Raw genomic sequence first — 19,463 nt, 5'->3', positions numbered from 1 at the left:
CCACAGGCGGAGCTAGGCCCGGTGGGGGCACGTCTTCGAAATTTCATCCACAACTGGGTTCACTCCCTGTTGGATCCCTGGGCAATAGATATTGTGTCTCAGGGATACAAGCTGGACTTCGAGGAGATGCCCCCTCACCGACGGCCCTGCCGGCTTCCCCCCACGAGAGGGAAATAGTATTAACTGCAATTCACAAATTGTATCTTCAACAGGTGGTGGTCAAGGTTCCCCTCCTTCAACATGGAGGGGGTTATTATTCGACCATGTTGTAGTCCCGAAACCGGACGGTTCGGTCAGACCCATATTGAATTTAAAATCCCTGAACATATACCTGAAAGGGTTCAAGTTCAAGATGGAATCGCTGAGATCGGTCGTCGCAAGCTTGGAAGGGGGGGATTTTATGGTGTCTCTGAACATAAAGGATGCATGTCCCCGTTTATCCACCTCATCAGGCGTACCTCAGATTTGTGGTACAGGATTGTCATTACCAATTTCAGACGTTGCCGATTGGTCTCTCCACGGCACCGAGAATATTTACCAAGGTAATGGCGGAAATGATGGTACTCCTGCGGAAGCAAGGGGTCGCAATTATCCCATACTTGGACGATCTCCTCATAAAAGCGGGATCAAGAGAGCAGTTGCTGATCAGCGTAGCACTTTCTCTGGAAGTGTAACGGCAACACTGCTGGATTCTATATATTCCAAAGTCGCAAGTTGGTTCCTACGGCTCGTCTGCCTTTCCTAGGCATGATTCTAGACACAGACCAGAAAAGGGTTTATCTCCCAATAGAGAGAGCTCAGGAGCTCATGACACTGGTCAGGAACCTATTAAAACCAAAACAGGTGTCAGTGCATCACTGCACTCGAGTCCTGGGAAGGATGGTGGCATCATACGAGGCCATTCCCTTCGGCAGGTTCCATGCGAGGACCTTTCAATGGGACTTACTGGACAAGTGGTCCGGATCACATCTTCAGATGCATCGGTTAATCACCCTATCCCCCAGGGCCGGGGTGTCTCTCCTGTGGTGGCTGCAGAGTGCTCACCTTCTCGAGGGCCGCAGATTCGGCATTCAGGACTGGGTCCTGGTGACCACGGATGCAAGCCTCCGAGGGTGGGGAGCAGTCACACAAGGAAGAAATTTCCAAGGTCTGTGGTCAAGTCAGGAGACTTGCCTTCACATCAACATCCTGGAACTAAGGGCCGTATACAACGCCCTACGTCAAGCGGAGACCCTGCTTCGCGACCAACCGGTTCTGATTCAGTCAGACACCATCACCGCAGTGGCTCATGTAAACCGACAAGGCGGCACAAGGAGCAGGGTAGCGATGGCGGAAGCCACCAGAATTCTTCGCTGGGCGGAAAATCACGTAAGCGCACTGTCAGCAGTGTTCATCCCGGGAGTGGACAACTGGGAAGCAGACTTCCTCAGCAGACACGACCTCCACCCGGGAGAGTGGGGACTTCATCAGGAAGTCTTTGCGGGTGGACATGATGGCATCCCGCCTCAACAAAAAATTACAGAGGTATTGCGCCAGGTCAAGAGACCCTCAGGCGATAGCTGTAGACGCCCTGGTGACACCGTGGGTGTTCCAGTCGGTCTATGTATTTCCTCCTCTTCCTCTCATACCCAAGGTGCTGAGAATAATAAGAAAAAGAGGAGTGAGAACGATACTCATTGTTCCAGATTGGCCACGAAGGACTTGGTATCCAGTTCTGCAAGAAATGCTCACAGAGGACCCGTGGCCTCTTCCTCTAAGACAGGACTTGTTGCAACAGGGGCCCTGTCTGTTCCAAGACTTACCGCGGCTGCGTTTGACGGCATGGCGGTTGAACGCCGGATCCTAGCGGAGAAAGGCATTCCGGAGGAGGTCATTCCTACACTGATAAAGGCTAGGAAGGACGTGACAGCTTAATATTATCACCGTATATGGCGAAAATATGTTGCTTGGTGTGAGGCCAGGAATGCCCCTACGGAGGAATTCCAGCTGGGCCGTTTCCTTCACTTCCTACAGTCAGGAGTGAATTTGGGCCTAAAATTGGGGTCCATTAAGGTCCAGATTTCAGCCCTATCCATTTTTTTTTTTTTTATCAAAAGAAGTTGACTTCTCTACCTGAAGTTCAGACGTTTGTAAAGGGAGTGCTGCATATTCAGCCCCCTTTTGTGCCTCCAGTGGCACCTTGGGATCTTAACGTGGTGTTGAGTTTCCTGAAATCCCACTGGTTTGAACCACTCAAAACGGTGGAGTTGTAATATCTCACGTGGAAGGTGGTCATGCTATTAGCCTTGGCTTCGGCTAGGCGTGTGTCAGAGTTGGTGGCTTTGTCACATAAAAGCCCCTACCCGTCCACAATTTCTGCCGAAAGTGGTTTCATCCTTTCATATAAACCAACCTATTGTGGTGCCTGTGGCTACTACGGACTTGGAGGATTCCAAGTTGCTTGATGTAGTCAGGGCTTTGAAGGTTTATGTAGCCAGAACGGCTAGGGTCAGGAAAACAGAGTCTTTGTTTATCCTGTATGCTTCCAACAAGCTTGGTGATCCTGCTTCAAAGCAGACTATTGCTCGCTTGATCTGTAACACGACTCGGCAGGCTCATTCGCCGCTTGAATTGCCGCTGCCAAAATCAGTTAAGGCCCATTCCACTAGGAAGGTGGGCTCTTCTTGGGCGGCTGCCCGAGGGCTCTCGGCATTACAACTTTGCCGAGCGGCTACTTGGTCAGGTTCAAACACTTTTGCAAAGTTCTACAAGTTTGATACCCTGGCTGAGGAGGACCTTGTGTTTGCTCAATCGGTGCTGCAGAGTCATCCGCACTCTCCCGCCCGTTTGGGAGCTTTGGTATAATCCCCATGGTCCTTACGGAGTCCCCAGCATCCACTAGGACGTTAGAGAAAATAAGATTTTACTTACCGGTAAATCTATTTCTCGTAGTCCGTAGTGGATGCTGGGCGCCCGTCCCAAGTGCGGACTTCTTCTGCAATGCTTGTATATAGTTATTGCTTAAATAAGGGTTATGTTATGGTTGCATCAGGGTTGACCTGTTGCTCTGTTGTTGTTCATACTGTTGACTGGGTAGGTTTATCTCAAGTTATACGGTGTGATTGGTGTGGCTGGTATGAATCTTGCCCTGGATTACCAAAATCCTTTCCTTGTACTGTCAGCTCTTCCGGGCACAGTTTCTCTAACTGAGGTCTGGAGGAGGGACATAGAGGGAGGAGCCAGAGCACACCAGAATCTAAATTCTTTCTTAAAGTGCCCATGTCTCCTGCGGAGCCCGTCTATTCCCCATGGTCCTTACGGAGTCCCCAGCATTCACTACGGACTACGAGAAATAGATTTACCGGTAAGTAAAATCTTATTTTTATTTGCACCATATTTCAATGACATATAATATAAAAAGACAATAAATTGGGTGCTATTGTGTAATAATTCTGTAAAGTTCGGGCCTATTTTTGCAAGTATATTATTGTATTTTCATTTATCATCTGAAAATCTTGTAGGCCCAAATGTAATAGCCAGCGAGCAGCGGGCAGCAGCAAGATTCCAATGATATAGCAGTTAGATTTAAAGCAGCAATTTGTCGAATGGCAAACCAGGCCAGTTTGTCCTTCTAAAAACATTGCTGCTTTAAATCTAGTGACTAAAACATTTGGGCCGTAGTGTCTTCACTGTTTTTCTGTGAAGCTGAGAGCAACATTGATTATGTCATACATTTCCCCTACAGCTATTTAATGGCACATTTACCAAGGCGATGGAAGCTGGTGGAGTCTCACTTCTAAAAGACAGACTAGAAAAATTCTTTCATCGGGTGAATATATATTTGTATTACAAATCTAGGTAGTTTGTGGTTATAATAACTATTTTGCAGCTATGATATACTAATAACAAATGTGAAAAAAAATGTGCATTAGTACCTTTTATTATTTTATAGTCCTTTTGAAAATATAAAATCTGTATTAGTTTAGAAAAATTCTTAAGGTATGTAATTCTAGGTTTAATGTTCTTAAGTGGTAGTTCCTGTAATTATTAGACATGTATGTGTATTGTGTGTATTTACAGTATTGTAGTTTTAGGCAGGCGTGGAAAAAATGTTGCTAAGTAAGAATGCTTTCAAAAATAGAAGTGTTAATAGTTTATTTTGATCAATTAACAAAATGCAAAGTGAATGAACAGAATAGAAATCTATATCAAATCAATATTTGGTGTGACTACCCTTTGCTTTCGAAACAGTATCAATTCTTCTAGGTAAACTTGCACACAGTTTTTAAAAAAACTCGGCAGGAAGGTTGTTCCTTGGAGAAATAACCATGGATCTTCTGTGGATGTAAACTTGCTGAAATCCCTCTGTCTCTTCATGTAAACACAGACAGACTCTATAATGTTGATCAGGGCTCTGTGGGGGCCATGTAATCACTTCTATGACTCCTTGTACTTTATACTGAAGATAGTTCTTAATGACACAGGCTGTATATGTGGGGTTGTTGTCCTGCTGCAGAATAAATTTGGAGCCAATCAGAAGCCTTCCTGATGGTATTGCATGATGGATAAGTACCTGCCTGTACACGATACGAGGTTAGTTCTTCAAGATGTCTAAGAACCTCCCTGCCGAGTTTGTTTAAAAACTTTGTGCAAGTGTACCAAGAAGAATTGATGCTGTTTTAAAAGCAAAGGGTGTTCACGCCAAATAATGATTTGATTTAGATTTTTCTTCTGTTCATTAACTTTGCATTTTGTTAATTGATAAAAATAAACTATTAACATTTCTATTTCTCTATCGTCCTAAGTGGATGCTGGGGTTCCTGAAAGGACCATGGGGAATAGCGGCTCCGCAGGAGACAGGGCACAAAAGTAAAGCTTTTACAGGTCAGGTGGTGTGTACTGGCTCCTCCCCCTATGACCCTCCTCCAGACTCCAGTTAGATTTTTGTGCCCGGCCGAGAAGGGTGCAATTCTAGGTGGCTCTCATAAAGAGCTGCTTAGAGAGTTTAGCTTAGGTTTTTTATTTTACAGTGATTCCTGCTGGCAACAGGATCACTGCAACGAGGGACAGAGGGGAGAAGAAGTGAACTCACCTGCGTGCAGGATGGATTGGCTTCTTGGCTACTGGACATGAAGCTCCAGAGGGACGATCACAGGTACAGCCTGGATGGTCACCGGAGCCACGCCGCCGGCCCCCTCACAGATGCTGAAGCAAGAAGAGGTCCAGAATCGGCGGCTGAAGACTCCTGCAGTCTTCTTAAGGTAGCGCACAGCACTGCAGCTGTGCGCCATTTTCCTCTCAGCACACTTCACACGGCAGTCACTGAGGGTGCAGGGCGCTGGGGGGGGGGCGCCCTGGGAGGCAAATGAAAACCTTTAAAAAGGCTAAAAATACCTCACATATAGCCCCAGAGGCTATATGGAGATATTTACCCCTGCCTAAATGTACTAAATAGCGGGAGACGAGCCCGCCGGAAAAGGGGCGGGGCCTATCTCCTCAGCACACGGCGCCATTTTCTGTCACAGCTCCGCTGGTCAGGAAGGCTCCCAGGTCTCTCCCCTGCACTGCACTACAGAAACAGGGTATAACAGAGAGGGGGGGCAAAATAAATGGCAATATATTAATATAAAAGCAGCTATAAGGGAGCACTTAATCATAAGGCTATCCCTGTCATATATAGCGCTTTTTGGTGTGTGCTGGCAGACTCTCCCTCTGTCTCCCCAAAGGGCTAGTGGGTCCTGTCTTCGTATAGAGCATTCCCTGTGTGTCTGCTGTGTGTCGGTACGTGTGTGTCGACATGTATGAGGACGTTATTGGTGTGGAGGCGGAGCAATTGCCAAATATGAGGATGTCACCTCCTAGGGGGTCGACACCAGAATGGATGCCTTTATTTGTGGAATTACGGGATAGCGTCAACTCGCTTAAGCAGTCGTTTGCCGACATGAGGCGGCCGGACACTCAATTAGTGCCTGTCCAGGCGCCTCAAACACCGTCAGGGGCTGTAAAACGCCCCTTGCCTCAGTCGGTCGACACAGACCCAGACACAGGCACTGATTCCGGTGGTGAAGGTGACGAATCAACCGTATTTTCCAGTAGGGCCACACGTTATATGATTTTGGCAATAAAGGAGATGTTACATTTAGCTGATACTACAGGTACCACTAAACAGGGTATTATGTGGGGTGTGAAAAAACTACCAGTAGTTTTTACCGAATCAGAAGAATTAAATGACGTGTGTGATGAAGCGTGGGGTGCCCCGATAAAAAACTGCTAATTTCAAAGAAGTTATTGGCTTTATACCCTTTCCCGCCAGAGGTTAGGGAGCGCTGGGAAACACCTCCTAGGGTGGACAAAGCGCTAACACGCTTATCAAAACAAGTGGCGTTACCCTCTCCTGAGACGGCCGCACTTAAAGATCCATCAGATAGGAGGATGGAAAATATCCAAAAAGGTATATACACACATGCAGGTGTTATACTACGACCAGCTATTGCGACTGCCTGGATGTGCAGTGCTGGGGTAGTTTGGTCAGAGTCCCTGATCGAAAATATTGATACCCTGGACAGGGACAATATTTTACTGTCGTTAGAACAAATAAAGGATGCATTTCTTTATATGCGTGATGCACAGAGAGATATCTGCACACTGGCATCACGGGTAAGTGCTATGTCCATTTCGGCCAGAAGAGCTTTATGGACACGACAGTGGACAGGCGATGCGTAGAGGAGTTATTTGGGGTCGGTCTATCGGATTTGGTGGCCACGGCTACGGCCGGGAAATCCACCTTTCTACCTCAAGTCACTCCCCAACAGAAAAAGGCACCGACCTTTCAACCGCAGCCCTTTCGTTCCTTTAAAAATAAGAGAGCAAAGGGCTATTCATATCTGCCACGAGGCAGAGGACGAGGGAAGAGACAGCAACAGGCAGCTCCTTCCCAGGAACAGAAGCCCTCCCCGGCTTCTACAAAAGCCTCAGCCTGACGCTGGGGCTTCGCAAGCGGACTCGGGGGCGGTAGGCGGTCGTCTCAAGAATTACAGCGCGCAGTGGGCTCACTCGCAGGTAAATCCCTGGATCCTGCAGATAATATCTCAGGGGTACAGGTTGAAATTAGAGACAGAGCCACCTCGCCGTTTCCTGAAGTCTGCTTTACCAACGTCCCCCTCAGAAAGGGAGACGGTTTTGGAAGCCATTCACAAGCTGTATTCTCAGCAGGTGATAGTCAAGGTACCTCTTCTACAACAAGGGAAGGGGTATTATTCCACTCTTTTTGTGGTACCGAAGCCGGATGGCTCGGTAAGGCCTATTCTAAATCTGAAGTCCTTGAACCTGTACATAAAGAAGTTCAAGTTCAAGATGGAGTCACTCAGAGCAGTGATAGCGAACCTGGAAGAAGGGGACTTTATGGTATCCTTGGACATCAAGGATGCGTATCTCCACGTTCCAATTACCCCTCACACCAGGGGTACCTCAGGTTCGTTGTACAAAACTGTCACTATCAGTTTCAGACGCTGCCGTTTGGTTTGTCCACGGCACCTCGGGTCTTTACAAAGGTAATGGCCGAGATAATATTTCTTCTTCGAAGAAAAGGCGTATTAATTATCCCATACTTGGACGATCTCCTAATAAGGGCAAGGTCCAGAGAACAGCTAGAGATGGGTTTAGCACTATCTCAAGAGGTGCTAAAGCAGCACGGATGGATTCTGAATATTCCAAAATCCCAATTAATGCCGACAACTCGTCTGCTGTTCCTGGGGATGATTCTGGACACAGTTCAGAAAAAGGTTTTTCTTCCCGAAGAAAAAGCCAAGGAGTTATCTGACCTGGTCAGGAACCTCCTAAAACCAGGAAAGGTGTCTGTACATCAATGCACAAGAGTCCTGGGAAAAAATGGTAGCTTCTTACGAAGCAATCCCTTTCGGCAGATTCCATGCAAAGGGATCTGTTGGACAAATGGTCAGGGTCGCATCTTCAGATGCACCTGCGGATAACCCTGTCGCCGAGGACAAGGGTATCCCTTCTGTGGTGGTTGCAGGAGGCTCATCTATTGGAGGGCCGCAGATTCGGCATGCAGGATTGGATCCTGGTGACCACGGATGCCAGCCTGAGAGGCTGGGGAGCAGTCACACAGGGAAGAAATTTCCAGGGAGTGTGGTCGAGCCTGAAAAAGTCTCTTCACATAAGCATTCTGGAACTAAGAGCAATCTACAATGCTCTAAGCCAGGCGGAACCTCTGCTTCAAGGAAGACCGGTGTTGATCCAGTCGGACAACATCACGGCAGTCGCCCATGTAAACAGACAGGGCGGCACAAGAAGCAGGAGGGCAATGGCAGAAGCTGCCAGGATCCTTCGCTGGGCGGAGAATCACGTGATAGCACTGTCAGCAGTATTCATCCCGGGCGTGGACAACTGGGAAGCAGACTTCCTCAGCAGACACGACCTTCACCCGGGAGAGTGGGGACTTCATCCAGAAGTTTTCCACATGCTATTAAACCGTTGGGTAAAACCAATGGTGGACATGATGGCGTCTCGCCTCAACAAAACACTGGACAGGTATTGCGCCAGGTCAAGAGATCCGCAGGCAATAGCTGTGGACGCGCTGGTAACACCTTGGGTGTACCAGTCGGTATATGTGTTTCCTCCTCTGCCTCTCATACCAAAGGTATTGAGGATTATACGGCAAAGAGGAGTAAGACTAGTGGCTCCGGATTGGCCAAGAAGGACTTGGTACCCGGAACTTCAAGAGATGGTCACGGACGATCCGTGGCCTCTACTTCTGAGAAGGGACCTGCTTCAGCAGGGTCCTTGTTTTTTTCAAGACTTACCGCGGCTGCGTTTGACGGCATGGCGTTTGAATGCCAGATCCTAAAAGGAAAAGGCATTCCAGAAGAAGTCATTCCTACCTTGATAAAGGCAAGGAAGGAAGTCACCGCGAAGCATTATCGCCGTATTTGGCGAAAATATGTTGCGTGGTGCGAGCAGCGGAGTGCTCCGATGGAGGAATTTCAACTGGGTCGTTTTCCTACATTTCCTGCAATCAGGATTGTCTATGGGTCTCAAATTGGGATCTATTAAGGTTCAAATTTCGGCCCTATCAATATTCTTCCAAAAAGAATTGGCCTCAGTCCCTGAGGTCCAGATTTTTATCAAAGGAGTACTGCATATACAGCCTCCTGTGGTGCCTAAGGTGGCACCGTGGGATCTAAATGTAGTTTTAGATTTCCTCAAATCCAATTGGTTTGAACCACTAAAGAATGTGGATTTGAAATATCTCACATGGAAAGTGACTATGTTACTGGCCCTGGCTTCGGCCGGGAGAGTATCTGAACTGGCGGCTTTGTTTTATAAAAGCCCTTATTTAATTTTCCATTCGACATAGGGCAGAGCTGCGGACGCGTCCGCATTTTCTCCCTAAGGTGGTATCAGCGTTTCACCTGAACCAGCCTATTGTAGTGCCTGCGGCTACAGACGACTTGAAGGACTCCAAGTTGTTGGACGTTGTCAGAGCCTTAAAAATATACATTTAAAGGACGGCTGGAGTCAGAAAATCTGACTCGCTGTTTATACTGTATGCACCCAACAAGTTGGGTGCACCTGCTTCTAAGCAGTCGATTGCTCGTTGGATTTGTAACAAAATTCAACTTGTACATTCTGTGGCAGGCCTGCCACAGCCTAAATCTGTTAAGGCCCATTCCGCAAGGAAGGTGGGCTCATCTTGGGCGGCTGCCCGAGGGGTCTCGGCATTACAACTCTGCCGAGCAGCTACGTGGTCAGGGGAGAACACGTTTGTAAATTTTTACAAATTTGATACCCTGGCAAAGGAGGACCTGGAGTTCTCTCATTCGGTGCTGCAGAGTCATCCGCACTCTCCCGCCCGTTTGGGAGCTTTGGTATAATCCCCATGGTCCTTTCAGGAACCCCAGCATCCACTTAGGACGATAGAGAAAATAAGAATTTACTTACCGATAATTCTATTTCTCGGAGTCCGTAGTGGATGCTGGGCGCCCATCCCAAGTGCGGATTATCTGCAATACTTGTACATAGTTATTGTTAACTAATTCGGGTTATTGTTTAGGAAGCCATCTTTCAGAGGCTCCTCTGTTATCATACTGTTAACTGGGTTTAGATCACAAGTTGTACGGTGTGATTGGTGTGGCTGGTATGAGTCTTACCCGGGATTCAAAATCCTCCCTTATTGTGTACGCTCGTCCGGGCACAGTACCTAACTGGAGTCTGGAGGAGGGTCATAGGGGGAGGAGCCAGTACACACCACCTGACCTGTAAAAGCTTTACTTTTGTGCCCTGTCTCCTGCGGAGCCGCTATTCCCCATGGTCCTTTCAGGAACCCCAGCATCCACTACGGACTCCGAGAAATAGAATTATCGGTAAGTAAATTCTTATTTTTTGAAGCATTCTTACTTTGCAGCATTTTTTCCACACCTGCCTAAAACGTTTGCACAGTACGCTGTCTGTCTGCCTGTCAAAAATATGGGTATAGTGGGTAGATACTGTGTCTGGTAGAGAAAGAGAGAGGCTGAAATAAATCATTGGGACAGGATGAGAGCAGCAGCATTGAACACTAGTGTGAATAGAAGTACCTAGGTTTGGGGAAGAGTGGGAGAGGGTAAGTCTGAGAAAAGAGAGAGCAGTGGAAGATGGTGGGTATAAGTAGGGGTGTTCTCACTACCAGATGATTTTCCCCAACAGAATAGAAGCAGTATTTTGGAATGGGATTAATAGTGGATGGGAGAGGGAAGGTATGGCTGGAGAATAGTCTTGCTCCGAGTATAGTATGGAGCAGAGAGAGTGCAAGGTTGTCCCCAAAACAGTAGCCGTGCACAAATTGTGTGTTTGAGGAGACCTAAGATCAGAATTGAGGACCGTATGGTAAGACTTCTAGGTTTAAGATTTTTTTTTTTAAGTGTCGTTTGTTGTTTTATCTTCCCACAGTATTTGCAGACATTACATCTGCAGTCTTGTGACCTGCTCGATGTGTTTGGCGGCATCAGTTTTTTTCCATTAGATAAGATGACGTACCTGAAAATCCAGTCATTCATTAACCGGGTGGAAGAAAGTCTTAATCTTGTGAAGTATACAGCGTTCTTGTATAATGACCAGCTCATCTGGTAGGTGGTTGTCAGGCTGTACCCTGCATATGTGTATACCCCAGTTGTGACTGACCAACCACAGTTGCACTATGGCAATCACTGATTGTTAAACTGATTGAAACTGCAATTTCTCTGACGTCCTAGTGGATGCTGGGAAATCCGTAAGGACCATGGGGAATAGCGGCTCCGCAGGAGACTGGGCACAAAAGTAAAGCTTTAGGACTACCTGGTGTGCACTGGCTCCTCCCCCTATGACCCTCCTCCAAGCCTCAGTTAGATTTTTGTGCCCGAACGAGAAGGGTGCACACTAGGGGCTCTCCTGAGCTGCTTAGTGAAAAGTTTAGTTTTAGGTTTTTTATTTTCAGTGAGACCTGCTGGCAACAGGCTCACTGCATCGAGGGACTAAGGGGAGAAGAAGCGAACTCACCTGCGTGCAGAGTGGATTGGGCTTCTTAGGCTACTGGACACCATTAGCTCCAGAGGGATCGAACACAGGCCCAGCCATGGAGTCCGGTCCCAGAGCCGCGCCGCCGGCCCCCTTACAGAGCCAGAAGCAAGAAGAGGTCCGGAAAATCGGCGGCAGAAGACATCCTGTCTTCACCAAGGTAGCGCACAGCACTGCAGCTGTGCGCCATTGCTCCTCAGCACACTTCGGTCACTGAGGGTGCAGGGCGCTAGGGGGGGGCGCCCTGAGCAGCAATAAAAACACCTTGGCTGGCGAAAATACATCACATATAGCCCCCAGGGCTATATGGATGAATTTTAACCCCTGCCAGATTACACTGAAAAACGGGAGAAAAGGCCGCCGAGAAAGGGGCGGAGCCTATCTCCTCAGCACACTGGCGCCATTTTCCCTCACAGCTCCGTTGGAGGGAAGCTCCCTGGCTCTCCCCTGCAGTCACTACACTACAGAAAGGGTTAAAAAAGAGAGGGGGGCACTAATTAGGCGCAGTATAAACAATACAGCAGCTATAAGGGGAAAAACACTTATATAAGGTTATCCCTGTATATATATATAGCGCTCTGGTGTGTGCTGGCAAACTCTCCCTCTGTCTCCCCAAAGGGCTAGTGGGGTCCTGTCCTCTATCAGAGCATTCCCTGTGTGTGTGCTGTGTGTCGGTACGTTTGTGTCGACATGTATGAGGAGGAACATGATGTGGAGGCGGAGCAAATTGCCTGTAATAGGGATGTCACCCCCTAGGGGGTCGACACCTGAGTGGATGAACTGCTGGAAGGAATTACATGACGGTGTCAGCTCTTTACAAAAGACAGTGATTGACATGAGACAGCCGGCTACTCAGCTTGTGCCTGTCCAGACGTCTCATATGCCGTCAGGGGCTCTAAAGCGCCCGTTACCTCAGATGGCAAATACAGACGCCGACACGGATACTGACTCCAGTGTCGACGGTGAAGAGACAAATATGACTTCCAGTAGGGCCACACGTTACATGATTGAGGCAATGGAAAATGTTTTACACATTTCTGATAATACGAGTACCACCAATAGGGGTATTATGTTCAGTGAGGAAAAACTACCTGTAGTTTTCCTGAATCTGAGAAATTAAATGAGGTGTGTGATGAAGCGTGGGTTTCCCCCGATAAAAAAACTGATAATTTCTAAAAAGTTATTGGCATATATCCTTTCCCGCCAGAGGTTAGGGTGCGTTGGGAAACACCCCCTAGGGGGGGATAAAGCGCTCACACGCTTGTCAAAACAAGGGCTCTATCCTCTCCTGAGATGGCCGCCCTTAAGGATCCTGCTGATAGAAAGCAGGAGGGTATCCTAAAATGTATTTACACACATACTGATGTTATACTGCGACCAGCAATCGCCTCAGCCTGGATGTGCAGTGCTGGGTTGGCGTGGTCGGATTCCCTGACTGAAAATATTGATACCCTAGATAGGGACAGTATATTATTGCCTGTAGAGCATTTAAAAGATGCATTTCTATATATGGGTGATGCACAGCGGGATATTTGCCGACTGGCATCAAGAGTAAGTGCGCTGTCCATTTCTGCCAGAAGAGGGTTATGGACACGACAGTGGTCAGGTGATGCGAATTCCAAATGGCATATGGAAGTATTGCCTTATAAAGGGGAGGAGTTATTTGGGGTCGGTCTTTCAGACCTGGTGGCCACGGCAACAGCTGGGAAATCCACGTTTTTACCCCAGGTCGCCTCTCAACATAAGAAGACGCCGTATTATCAGGCGCAGTCCTTTCGTTCCCATAAGGGCACGTGGGCAAAAGGTTCCTCATTTCTGCCCCGTGACAGAGGGAAACGGCTGCAGAAATCAGCCAGTTCCCAGGAACAGAAGCCCTTTCCCGCCTCTGCCAAGCCCTCAGCATGACGCTGGGGCTTTTACAAGCAGACAGGGAGGCAGTGTTGGAAGCCGTTCACAAGCTGTATTCCCAGCAGGTGATAATTAAGGTACCCCTCCTGCAACAGGGAAAGGGGTATTACTCCACACTGTTGTGGTACCGAAGCCGGACGGCTCGGTGAGACCGATTTTAAATCTAAAATCTTTGAACACTTACATACAGAGGTTCAAATTCAAGAGAAGGGGACTACATGGTGTCTCTGGACATCAAGGATGCTTACCTTCATGTCCAAATTTACCCTTCTCACCAAGGGTACCTCAGGTTTGTGGTACAGAACTGTCACTATCAGTTTCAGACGCTGCCGTTTGGATGGTCCACGGCACCCCGGGTCTTTACCAAGGTAATGGCCGAAATGATGATACTCCTTCGAAGGAAGGGAGTTTTAGTTATCCCTTACTTGGACGATCTCCTGATAAGGGTAAGATCCTGGGACCAGTTGGAGGTCGGTGTAGCACTATCTCAGGTAGTGTTGCGACAGCACGATTGGATTCTCAATATTCCAAAATCGCAGCTGGTTCCGACGACTCGTCTTCTGTTCCTAGGGATGATTCTGGACACAGTTCAGAAAAAGGTGTTTCTCCCGGAGGAGAGAGCCAGGGAGTTATCCGAGCTAGTCAGGAACCTCCTAAAACCGAGCCAAGTCTCAGTGCATCAATGCGCAAGGGTTCTGGGAAAATGGTAGCTTCCTACGAAGCAAAGCCATTCGGCAGATTCCACGCAAGAACTTTCCAGTGGGACCTGCTGGACAAATGGTCCGGGTCGCATCTTAAGATGCATCAGCGGATAACCCGGTCACCAAGGACAAGGGTGTCCCTCCTGTGGTGGTTGCAGAGTGCTCATCTTCTAGAGGGCCGCTGAGTCGGCATTCAGGACTGGGTCCTGGTGTCCACGGATGCCAGCCTGCGAGGCTGGGGAGCAGTCACACAGGGAAGAAATTTCCAGGGCTTATGGTCAAGCCTGGAGACATAATTTCACATAAATATCCTGGAGCTAAGGGTCATTTACAATGCTCTCAGCTTAGCATGACCTCTGCTTCAAGGTCAGCCGGTGTTGATCCAGTCGGACAACATCACGGCAGTCACCCATGTAAACAGACAGGGTGGCACAAGAAGCAGTCAATGGCAGAAGCTGCAAGGATTCTTCGCTGGGCGGAAAATCATGGGATAGCACTGTCAGCAGTATTCATTCCGGGAGTGGACAACTGGGAAGCAGACTTCCTCAGCAGGCACGGCCTCCACCCGGGAGAATGGGGACTTCACCCAGAAGTCTTCCACATGATTGTAAACCATTGGGAAAAACCAAAGGTGGACATGATGGCGTCCCGCCTAAACAAAAAATTGGACAGGTATTGCGCCAAGTCAAGGGACCCTCAGGCAATAGCTGTGGACGCTCTGGTAACACCGTGGGTGTACCAGTCAGTGTATGTGTTCCCTCCTCTTCCTCTCATACCAAAAGTACTGAGAATTATAAGACGGAGGGGAGTAAGAACTATACTCGTGGCTCCGGATTGGCCAAGAAGGACTTGGTACCCGGAACTTCAAGAGATGCTCACGGAGGACCCGTGGCCTCTACCTCTAAGAAGGGACCTGCTCCAGCAAGGACCCTGTCTATTCCGAGACTTACCACGGCTGCGTTTAACGGCAGGGCGGTTGAACGCCGGATCCTGAAGGAAAAAGGCATTCTGGATGAAGTCATCCCTACCCTGATCAAGGCAGGAAGGATGTAACCGCAAAGCATTATCACCGCATTTGGCGAAAATATGTTGCGGGGTGCGAGGCCAGTAAGGCCCCGATGGAGGAATTTTCAACTAGGTCGATTCCTGCATTTCCTGTAAACAGGAGTGTCTATTAGAGATGAGCGGGTTCGGTTTCTCTGAATCCGAACCCGCCCGAACTTCATGGTTTTTTTCCCGGGTCCGAGCAGACTCGGATCCTCCCGCCTAGCTCGGTTAACCCGAGCGCGCCCGAACGTCATCGTGACGCTGTCGGATTCTCGCGAGACTCGGATTCTATATAAGGAGCCGCGCGTCACCGCCATTTTCACACGTGCATTGAGATTGATAGTGAGAGGACGTGGCTGGCGTCCTCTCCATTTAGATTATAAGAGAGAGCGATTTACTGGAGCTTAGGACTAGGAGGAGTACTGTAGAAGTGTAGAGAGTGCAGAGAGTTTACTAGTGAGTGACCACCAGACAGTGCAGTTTATTTAATATATCCGTTCTCTGCCTGAAAAAAGCGATACACACAGTGACTCAGTCACATACCATATCTGTGTGCACTGCTCAGGCTCAGCCCAGTGTGCTGCATCATCTATATATATTATATATCTGTCTGACTGCTCAGCTCACACAGCTTATAATTGTGGGGGAGACTGGGGAGCACTGCAGTGCCAGTTATAGGTTATAGCAGGAGCCAGGAGTACATAATATTATATTAAAATTAAACAGTGCACACTTTTGCTGCAGGAGTGCCACTGCCAGTGTGACTGACCAGTGACCTGACCACACTGACCACCAGTATAGTTAGTAGTATACTTATATTGTGATTGCCTGAAAAAGTTAAACACTCGTCGTGTGACTTCACTTGTGTGTTGTTGTTTTTTTTTATTCTATAAAAATAAAACTCATTCTGCTGACAGACAGTGTCCAGCAGGTCCGTCATTATATAATATATAATATATACCTGTCCGGCTGCAGTAGTGATATATATATATAATATATATTTTTTATATCATTTATCATCCAGTCGCAGCAGACACAGTACGGTAGTTCACGGCTGTGGCTACCTCTGTGTCTGCACTCGGCAGGCAGTCCGTCCATAATTGTATACCACCTAACCGTGGTTTTTTTTTCTTTCTTCTTTATACATACATAGTTACATAGACATCTCTTTATCAACCAGTCTATATTAGCAGCAGACACAGTACAGTACGGTAGTTCACGGCTGTGGCTACCTCTGTGTCTGCACTCGGCAGGCAGTCCGTCCATAATTGTATACCACCTAACCGTGGTTTTTTTTTTCTTTCTTCTTTATACATACATAGTTACATAGACATCTCTTTATCAACCAGTCTATATTAGCAGCAGACACAGTACAGTACGGTAGTTCACGGCTGTGGCTACCTCTGTGTCTGCACTCGGCAGGCAGTCCGTCCATAATTGTATACCACCTAACCGTGGTTTTTTTTTCTTTCTTCTTTATACATACATAGTTACATAGACATCTCTTTATCAACCAGTCTATATTAGCAGCAGACACAATACAGTACGGTAGTTCACGGCTGTGGCTACCTCTGTGTCTGCACTCGGCAGGCAGTCCGTCCATAATTGTATACCACCTAACCGTGGTTTTTTTTTCTTTCTTCTTTATACATACATACTACTACGACATCTCTTTATCAACCAGTCTATATTATTAGCAGCAGACACAGTACAGTACGGTAGTTCACGGCTGTGGCTACCTCTGTGTCTGCACTCGGCAGGCAGTCCGTCCATAATTGTATACCACCTAACCGTGGTTTTTTTTTCTTTCTTCTTTATACATACATACTACTACGACATCTCTTTATCAACCAGTCTATATTAGCAGCAGACACAGTACAGTACGGTAGTTCACGGCTGTGGCTACCTCTGTGTCTGCACTCGGCAGGCAGTCCATAATTGTATACTAGTATCCATCTCCATTGTTTACCTGAGGTGCCTTTTAGTTGTGCCTATTAAAATATGGAGAACAAAAATGTTGAGGTTCCAAAATTAGGGAAAGATCAAGATCCACTTCCACCTCGTGCTGAAGCTGCTGCCACTAGTCATGGCCGAGACGATGAAATGCCAGCAACGTCGTCTGCCAAGGCCGATGCCCAATGTCATAGTACAGAGCATGTCAAATCCAAAACACCAAATATCAGAAAAAAAAGGACTCCAAAACCTAAAATAAAATTGTCGGAGGAGAAGCGTAAACTTGCCAATATGCCATTTACGACACGGAGTGGCAAGGAACGGCTGAGGCCCTGGCCTATGTTCATGGCTAGTGGTTCAGCTTCACATGAGGATGGAAGCACTCAGCCTCTCGCTAGAAAAATGAAAAGACTCAAGCTGGCAAAAGCAGCACAGCAAAGAACTGTGCATTCTTCGAAATCCCAAATCCACAAGGAGAGTCCAATTGTGTCGGTTGCGATGCCTGACCTTCCCAACACTGGACGTGAAGAGCATGCGCCTTCCACCATTTGCACGCCCCCTGCAAGTGCTGGAAGGAGCACCCGCAGTCCAGTTCCTGATAGTCAGATTGAAGATGTCAGTGTTGAAGTACACCAGGATGAGGAGGATATGGGTGTTGCTGGCGCTGGGGAGGAAATTGACCAGGAGGATTCTGATGGTGAGGTGGTTTGTTTAAGTCAGGCACCCGGGGAGACACCTGTTGTCCGTGGGAGGAATATGGCCGTTGACATGCCAGGTGAAAATACCAAAAAAATCAGCTCTTCGGTGTGGAGGTATTTCACCAGAAATGCGGACAACAGGTGTCAAGCCGTGTGTTCCCTTTGTCAAGCTGTAATAAGTAGGGGTAAGGACGTTAACCACCTCGGAACATCCTCCCTTATACGTCACCTGCAGCGCATTCATAATAAGTCAGTGACAAGTTCAAAAACTTTGGGTGACAGCGGAAGCAGTCCACTGACCAGTAAATCCCTTCCTCTTGTAACCAAGCTCACGCAAACCACCCCACCAACTCCCTCAGTGTCAATTTCCTCCTTCCCCAGGAATGCCAATAGTCCTGCAGGCCATGTCACTGGCAATTCTGACGATTCCTCTCCTGCCTGGGATTCCTCCGATGCATCCTTGCGTGTAACGCCTACTGCTGCTGGCGCTGCTGTTGTTGCTGCTGGGAGTCGATGGTCATCCCAGAGGGGAAGTCGTAAGCCCACTTGTACTACTTCCAGTAAGCAATTGACTGTTCAACAGTCCTTTGCGAGGAAGATGAAATATCACAGCAGTCATCCTGCTGCAAAGCGGATAACTGAGGCCTTGACAACTATGTTGGTGTTAGACGTGCGTCCGGTATCCGCCGTTAGTTCACAGGGAACTAGACAATTTATTGAGGCAGTGTGCCCCCGTTACCAAATACCATCTAGGTTCCACTTCTCTAGGCAGGCGATACCGAGAATGTACACGGACGTCAGAAAAAGACTCACCAGTGTCCTAAAAAATGCAGTTGTACCCAATGTCCACTTAACCACGGACATGTGGACAAGTGGAGCAGGGCAGGGTCAGGACTATATGACTGTGACAGCCCACTGGGTAGATGTATGGACTCCCGCCGCAAGAACAGCAGCGGCGGCACCAGTAGCAGCATCTCGCAAACGCCAACTCTTTCCTAGGCAGGCTACGCTTTGTATCACCGCTTTCCAGAATACGCACACAGCTGAAAACCTCTTACGGCAACTGAGGAAGATCATCGCGGAATGGCTTACCCCAATTGGACTCTCCTGTGGATTTGTGGCATCGGACAACGCCAGCAATATTGTGTGTGCATTAAATATGGGCAAATTCCAGCACGTCCCATGTTTTGCACATACCTTGAATTTGGTGGTGCAGAATTTTTTAAAAAACGACAGGGGCGTGCAAGAGATGCTTTCGGTGGCCAGAAGAATTGCGGGACACTTTCGGCGTACAGGCACCACGTACAGAAGACTGGAGCACCACCAAAAACTACTGAACCTGCCCTGCCATCATCTGAAGCAAGAAGTGGTAACGAGGTGGAATTCAACCCTCTATATGCTTCAGAGGTTGGAGGAGCAGCAAAAGGCCATTCAAGCCTATACAATTGAGCACGATATAGTAGGTGGAATGCACCTGTCTCAAGCGCAGTGGAGAATGATTTCAACGTTGTGCAAGGTTCTGATGCCCTTTGAACTTGCCACACGTGAAGTCAGTTCAGACACTGCCAGCCTGAGTCAGGTCATTCCCCTCATCAGGCTTTTGCAGAAGAAGCTGGAGACATTGAAG

The 19,463-nt window shown here is 48.0% G+C and overlaps 1 protein-coding gene across 7 annotated transcripts in view; it reads left to right on the top strand.

The window, feature by feature from the left end:
* Positions 1-19,463, top strand: part of CCZ1 (CCZ1 homolog, vacuolar protein trafficking and biogenesis associated) — a 185,200-nt gene that overhangs the window by 54,929 nt on the left and 110,808 nt on the right. For all 7 annotated transcript variants that reach the window (XM_063934490.1, XM_063934487.1, XM_063934485.1 and 4 more), the window contains exons 7-8: positions 3,725-3,808; positions 10,927-11,102. In XM_063934490.1, coding sequence (XP_063790560.1) covers positions 3,725-3,808; positions 10,927-11,102 — 260 coding nt within the window. The remainder of the gene's footprint in view (positions 1-3,724; positions 3,809-10,926; positions 11,103-19,463) is intronic.

The sequence above is a fragment of the Pseudophryne corroboree genome, chromosome 7 (genome assembly GCF_028390025.1).
Source record: "Pseudophryne corroboree isolate aPseCor3 chromosome 7, aPseCor3.hap2, whole genome shotgun sequence".
Lineage (NCBI taxonomy): Eukaryota > Metazoa > Chordata > Amphibia > Anura > Myobatrachidae > Pseudophryne > Pseudophryne corroboree.
Note: the sequence above shows the minus strand (reverse complement) of the source record. Positions and strands in the feature narration are given on the sequence as shown.